The 7763-nt window shown below is 36.3% G+C and overlaps 1 protein-coding gene across 1 annotated transcript in view; it reads right to left on the reverse strand.

Annotated features, from left to right (window-relative positions):
- The window catches only part of cdyl2.S (chromodomain protein Y like 2 S homeolog), a 44685-nt gene that overhangs the window by 20180 nt on the left and 16742 nt on the right, over positions 1-7763 (reverse strand). The window contains exon 2 of the mRNA XM_018260470.2: positions 5421-5988. Coding sequence (XP_018115959.1) covers positions 5421-5988 — 568 coding nt within the window. The remainder of the gene's footprint in view (positions 1-5420; positions 5989-7763) is intronic.

Here is a 7763-nt window from a genome sequence, read left to right on the forward strand (position 1 = left end):
ACCAAGATCTTTCATACCCTTTATCAGGTTAGTCACAGACTGCACTGCATATTCTAGATGGGTCAAGAATCATCTACAACTGTGAATCTATACCCCTTTTAATACAAGACTTGCCCATCCTGCTGCTGACTGCTTTGTTTGCTATAGTTACAGCATTACATTATTCACAGGTGCTCTTCGGTCATTTTCTATTAAATCTTTGTCAATGTAGGTCACATTAAAGGGGTTGTTTACCTTTGCGATTACTTTTAGTATGATGTAGAGAGTGATATTCTGAGACAATTTGCAATTGTTTTTTTTTTATTATTGAAGGTTTTTGCATTATTTAGCATTTATTCAGCAGTGCTTCAATTTGAATCTTAAGCAATCTAATAACTAGGGTCCAAATTACCCTAGCAACCATGCTTTGATTTGAATAAGGGACTGAAATATGAATAGGAGAGGGTCTGAATAGAAGGATCAGTAATAAAAAGTAACAAATAACAATAAATTTGTAGCCTTACAGAGCATTTGTTTTTTTAGAAGGGAGTCAGGGTCACCCATTTGAAAGCTGCAAAGAGTCAGAAGAAAAAGGCAAATAAATATAAAACTATAAAAAATAAATAATGAAAACCAATTGAAAAGTTGCTTAGAACTGGCCATTCTATAAAATAATACAAGGTACCTTAAGGGAGACCCACCCTTTAAGTATTATTAGACTGCATATTTTTAAATCTAAAATGTTATTATCGATTCTACTCAGTTTGCCACTTTTTTTTTCCACGGAAAACACGGTGTAAAAAGCTGTGTAAAATAAATGGCGAAGGTGTGTGCAATTATACGCCATGCGAATGACAGATTTGACTCCGTTATTTTACATTGCTTCCGGCAAAAGTTACATAAGAAAAGACGAGTAAAAAATTTTACACCGTTTTTTACATGTTGAAGCCTGCCGATGTGTGGAGTATTATCCCGCCGTTTTTTTTAGACAGAATAATAAATATGCCCCTTAAGAACTCTAATCGAGTCAAAAAATTAAACACAAACACCCTCTATACACAATCTTTTAGCCGTTTTTTTATCCATGTACAAATATAACCATTAAATCATCAGTTCTTAGTTTAGATAGCAAACATTTATTTAGCACTGTATCAAAAGCTTTGGCAACTATGTTGTTTTTTGCCAGGGGGCAAGGGAAGAATTTTGTCTCAGACAGCAGTTTTGCAGGATGGCAACATACAAGGGCTTTTTGCATAACACACAATATTCAAGGGAAGAGAGCTCAATTAAATACTGAAAATATATCATAAAGAGAAAGTAACTATACCCTAATGCAAGAGCACTTGGAAGATAGCCTGCTATGAATGTATACATTTTTTGTTTAGTTAATTCTACCTTGTCTATCTAATACGATTCACTCAGCTCTCCACATTGCATTACATACAGTGCATTACATTACACAAAAGGCCTATTTATCATGTAGTAAATCATGCAATCGTATGACCTAATCTGCCTATCATTTGCTTTAAGGGACACCCTGCTCTAGCCAAAAAAAACAGTACTGATATGCATTAAAAAAGAAATTGACAAAGTCATATACATTCAAAAAGGTGAAAATTGTATAGAGAAACTGTCATAAGAATTTTAAAAAATATCATATAACATAAATATCGCTCTCTCTCTTCTAGAAGAAGTATTGTTCATTAAATAAGCTATTCCCCCGAAGAGGGTGTAAGAACTTTGAGGGTAAACACAGCATTTTTTATTCCTCAGCACATATTTAAGAAAAAAACAAGTACTTGTATTAGTAGTACATTGCTCTATTTATTTTCAATCAGGCTGAAAAAATGGACTGTTCTAATAAACTGGGGGGAAAATTTTAAATTGATTGATCCCCATTAATTTCTATAGATACGAATTTTTTTATGCAGTTTTTGCCATTTTCCTTTAGTAACTTGTGACTGTTTCCGTTTTTTGTAAAGATATTGTAGAATAGTTGTGCTTTTTTTATCCATGCTTTTTCTCTATTTGCGAAAAAAATTTGGGTCTCGAATTTTGGTAAATCTGCCCCTTTTTACATCTATCATATTATTGGCTTTGTTTGTTACTTATAATTTTGTCATAAAGTATTTGCTCAAAGCTTTTACAGTATCCATCTGACTCCCGTGCTTGTCTATGAGGGGGCTGCCATATTTGTGCAGCAAAAGTCCATTAGCAATAGAAACTTTAACTGACAGGCTGAGATGGGACAGTCAGATTGGCAAAACAGTCAGGTTTAGGAACATCACTAAACATTTTTTACAAAAACAGACCTATCAGCAAAAAATGATCAACATGACCTATACATAACTTTTAATCTACATTCAAATTTTAAAAAAATTGTAGAGTTAGTATCACTTTAACATTTAGTAAAGCAGTTCCAGTTATAAGTATTATATGTAATCTGACCAAAGTACAGAATGCAAGTGTTTGTGATATGTCATTTTCGAGTGTACTACAATTTTCTTGTCTTTAAAATATTTTCTGCAAAAGGTAGAAATGTTTTGCCATATAAAGACAATTGGAAACTTCCACAAAAACATATCTAGAAAAGTTAAAGAGATGGACAACTGAAATAAGATGAACGTGTATTACATCAAAACTAGGCTTATGTTCACTGGAAAAAATAAGCATGTGGGAAGTTACACAGAAAACACAAGTACCTGTCAACCCACATTTAGATGCTGCAGGAAAGGAAAATGAAAAAAATCCTTTTAGAGGGCGTAGACAGTGACAGGTACATCCATAAGCAGAGTTTCCATATGATAACAGCCATAGCCTTAAAACCAAGGGACACTACAAGGCAGCAAACAGAGTGTTGCTCCTTTAAATATTGGTACCAGTATTATTGTAACAGATACAAAAAATGTAAACATGCTAAATCAAGTCTTTTCTTCAGTGTATACAATAGAGGAGTCTGAGTTCCCAGGCTTACTTCATAACTGCACTGATGGCTCAGCTCAATCTAGTCAGTGGCTGACTCAGGATATGATTCATAAAGCTTTAATAAAAATTAACATAAACATGATCTGGTATGGTACCTATGGATTGGAGAAAAGCTGATTTCATTCCAATATTTACAAATGGAGTATGATCCAGCCTTATTTGAAGGCTTGTTAAGGGATCACATTCAAAATGTTGTCCTAGTGAATGGCATTATGAGCAGCAATCAGCATGGCTTTATGAAGGATAGGTCATGTCAGACAAATTTAATTGCTTTTTATGGTGAGGTAAGTAAGATGCTGGACAGTGGGGGAGCAGTAGATGTGATCTATTTGGATTTTGCCATTTCGATACCATGCCCCACAAACGACTGCTTTCTAAACTAAGGTCTGTTGGGCTTAATGAAGTCGTTTGCACATGGACAGGGAACTGGCTACAGGATCGGGTACAGAGGGTGGTTGTTAATTGTACATTCTCTACTTGGAGTAAGGTGCTTAGTGGGGTCCCTCAGGGCTCGGTATTGGGTAAACTTTTATTTAACTTGTTCATTAATGACTTAGGGGAGGGTATTGTAAGTAATGTATCAGTGTTTGCAGATGACCCAAAACTATCCATTCCAATTCCATCCAAGATGCAGCATCCTTGCAACAGGATCTTGACAAACTGGCAATCTGGGCAGCTAAGTGGCAAATGAGATTCAATGTTGATAAATGTAAAGTCATGCACCTGGGATATAAAAATATCCAAGCCACTTATACCCCTAATGGAACTGCACTGGGCAAATCCATTATGGAAAAGGACCTTGGAGTCCTTGTAGATAATAAACTTGGCTGCAGTAAGCAATGCCAGTCAGCAGCATCAAGGACAAATAAGGTCTGGAGCTGTATTAAAAGGGGCATTGGTGCATGGCAGGAAGGGGTATTTCACTGCATAGAGCACTGGTAAGGCCCCATGTAGAATATGCCGTACAGTTTTGGTCTCCAGTGCTCAAACAGGACATTACTGAATTAGAGAGGGTACAGAGAAGGGCAACTAAAGCTCTCCATAGACGCGGCGATTCTTCTTGCCGAACGACCGATTTTAGGGAAGCCCGACCAATCCTTCGAAATTATCGTGCGTTTAGTGGGATTCGAACGATCGTACATCTTACGATTTTTCAGCTGACATCTGTTGGGAAATTGATCGGCCAGGTCAAAAAATCTTTGTCGGTCCCAGTGCAATCTATCTATGTTTGCAGGGCCAAGCAGGCAGCTCCCCTTTGTTTTCCTGGCAAATTGGTCTTTTTAGTTGATGGTAAATTCGTACGATCGTTCTGAGAAGATCGTGGTCTCACGATCAGGATCTGATCTTTTAAAAATCTCAACATCTATGGCCAGCTTAAACTGGTAAAATGTATGGAAAATCTTAGCTATGAAGAAAGACTGGTCAAATTAGGGATGTTCACGCTGAAGAAGAGGCGCTTAAGGGGTGATATGATAACTATGTATAAATATATAAAGGGATCATATAATAATCTCTTCAATGCTTTATTTACCAGTAGGACTTTCCAGCTGATGCAAGGTCATCCATTCCGATTAGAAGAAAGGCAGTTCCACCTAAATATTCGGAAGGGTTTTTTTTTACAGTGAGAAGCTGTGAAGATGTTGAATTCTCTCCCTGAATCAGTCATACAGGCTGATACATTAGATAGCTTTAAGAAGGAGTTGGATGGCTTTTTAGCAAGTGAGGGAATACAGGATTATGGAAGATAGCTTATAGTAGTTGATCCAGGTACTAGTCTGATTTTGGAGTCGGGAAGGAATTTATTCCCCCTATGAGGCAAATTGGAGAGGCTTCAAATGGTTTTTTTTTTGCCTTCCTCTGGATCAACTAGCAGTTAGGCAGGTTAAAAAGAGTCAAAAGGTTGAACTTGATGGACGTGTGTCTTTTTTCAACCTAACTTACTATGTTACTATGTAAGTGGTTGAATAACACTGTATCGTAAAAGCTTTGAAAGAATTCAAATCTCTCACCAAGGAAAGGTATACACAGTGATTTCATAATGAAACCTGTTCAAAAACACTGCTATTTCCTGTAATAATTCTCTCTTTATTGTTGCTGCTTATCTCTGCAATTCCATCACTGGATTCCTCTGTAACTCTCTCTCTTTCATCCTCTTCAAAACTCAATCCAGATCCTACCTCTTGGGGGAACTAGCACGGTACCTTGTCCAGATTTGGCTTCTATGGTCTGAGTTAACAATTCTTAGAAATGTATCAGCCTAATATAAGTTGAGTCACCCTATCATATTTTTACACTTATGGTATAAGCCCCAGTCATTATGAGTAGAAGCTCACGCTGCAGTTGCAGTGTTAAGCCATCTGTTTGTACTACTACTGTATTGTAAAATGGTACAGCACTGCATAAATAGCAGCACTATAGAAACATATACATATGGGCTAAGACCAAGTTATACATACCTATCTCGTTTACAATAGGTGAACTATGTGCTTCTAAACCATGTGTCACGTCTTCCTTTCGTTTGTCACCATTAATGTCAGTTTGGCAGGGCTCAGAGGTGTTCTCAAATTGCTTTGATTCATTGGGATTGTCAGAATCTCCATTCTCTAGAGTTTTTTTCAGTGGCATTATTTGCAGTCCTCTGGGAGTAGTTCTATAAGTAACTGTCTTTGTAGCATTGTCCCCATGAGAATATTTAGCTGTGCACACTTTCTTCTGCTTTGAAAAGGAGTGTATTCGCCTACGTTTCTGAGATGTACCTTTTGACTGCATGTTCTCTGGCGAAATCAGAGCCATTTTCTGTAAAGAAGATCCTCCTAAAAGCTTTGCAACAATTGATGGTTTTCCACCTTTAGTCTTTTTTGATCTGGATACACGGAGTCCATTAAAATCATCAATGAATTCCTCACAGTGTTGAAGGTGATGCTCTGGCTCCCACGTGTCTTCATTACTGCCATATCCTTTCCAGCGAATTAAGTAGTCCCACTTCCCTTTTTTATTCTTTCTTTTGTCAACAATTCTTTCAACCTAATTGAGAATAAAAACTGTTAGCATGGGATCTTACATGTCTCTACAACGTCTCTTTTACAAAGAGTTGCAAGACAATTCAGATATGCATCATCATTTTTACAGGGTTTGGGGAATTTTAAAAAATGGTTTAATCTTTGTTATCGTAAAAGGCCTTACTTCAATATGGAGTGTTTATGGGGCATAAAATGTTTTTTTTAAAATAGAGGGTCAGTGATCCCTGGAAGTACAGTACCCCTATGATCGGTTTATGGTATGGCTACTGTTTTTGGATTGCAAGAGGAGGCCACACAGTTAGGAGCCATTAGTTCAAAGTATAATAATGCCACAAATATACATAACCACTATTATATCAGCCCCAGTGCAAAAGTTTCATGGCTATCCAATTTGCCTTGACAGCTAAGAAAACAGTTGTCCTCCTTAGATCACTATGCATACTGACAGTGTTTTACCTTGGATTTCCTCTCACTTCACATAAACTTAGTATATAGGTTGCTATTACAGACTTGCTGTCTAATGTAAGACAGTAACAGTTATTTCATTTCAGACATAAGTAGTCTGCAATACGGTCAGATACCATGCAACAGTTATACTGAACTATAGTCCAGCAAAGCACAACCTTTAATAAAAAACAAGTTGCATTTTTATTAAGGGTTCTGTCATTGGATGCACCAAATACATAATTATTGGATTCAGCCAAATGTTCAATGCTCCTCAATAGATTTTGCCGAATTCTAAACAGAACCTGAACACAGATTTATATAGTGATATAATATTTGAGATAAACAATCTATAAAACAAAAAAAAAAATTGTCATGCTGAACTCTCCAGGGCTTTAAAGTCTCAATGTTCAGTCAAACTAAATCCGATCCTCAAGAGTTTGGGCCAAATGCTATAAAAAGTGCTTGGATTTTGTTGATTCCTAAAGTAAATCATATATTCAATGCATCCCTAGCATAATGACATAATTAAGAACAATGACCTGCTATAGAAAATTTTGCTATGTTAACAAATGTTTAGATTATGCTCTCATCACAAAATTTATACTTTTTATGGCCCATGGAAGAGAATATGGCTGAAGAATGAAGATGCACATTTTGCTATAAACAGACCTGCACTGGCATATAAGAGCTCTAGTAGCTGTTCAATGTGGCTTAGGCAATTTCCTTCTTTGTTTCAATCTCTGTAAAGCATTACATAACTCAGTTCTGTGCCAAATAAAAAAACAATAAATACAGATATGGAACCGGTTATCCAGAAAGCTCAAGACCTTTGGTCTTTCAGATAAGGAGTCTTTCTGTAATTTGGATCTCCATATCTTAAAGGGGTTGTTCACCTTCCAAATACTTTTTTCAATTCAGTTGTTTTCAGATTCTGCACTAGTATTGAAAAAAACTTTTTTTAATTGCTTTGCAATTTTTAAATTTTGTACCGTTTTTCCAAAATTGAAGTTTAAAGTTCTTGTCTTTGGTGTTTCAGTAATCCAAATATATATTCAATATTTAACATTAGTTGGTGCATTTCCCAGCAACCTCCGTGGAATATTAGTAACTATTGCATCAATTCTAACAGCAGCAGGGCCAAATGTAACAACAATTTATCCGTTTACAGAGTCGGCAACCCCCCTCCCAGAGTTGCTTCAGAAGGACATAAGGTGAAAAATGGAACTTTAAATGGTCACAAATAGGAAATAGAAAGTAAATCAAATAAGTCTAATTTTGACGAACTCTATGAAAACAATTGTGCTGAACTGAAAAAAGGATTATTTTGCCTCC

This window comes from Xenopus laevis, chromosome 4S (assembly GCF_017654675.1).
Source record: "Xenopus laevis strain J_2021 chromosome 4S, Xenopus_laevis_v10.1, whole genome shotgun sequence".
NCBI lineage: Eukaryota > Metazoa > Chordata > Amphibia > Anura > Pipidae > Xenopus > Xenopus laevis.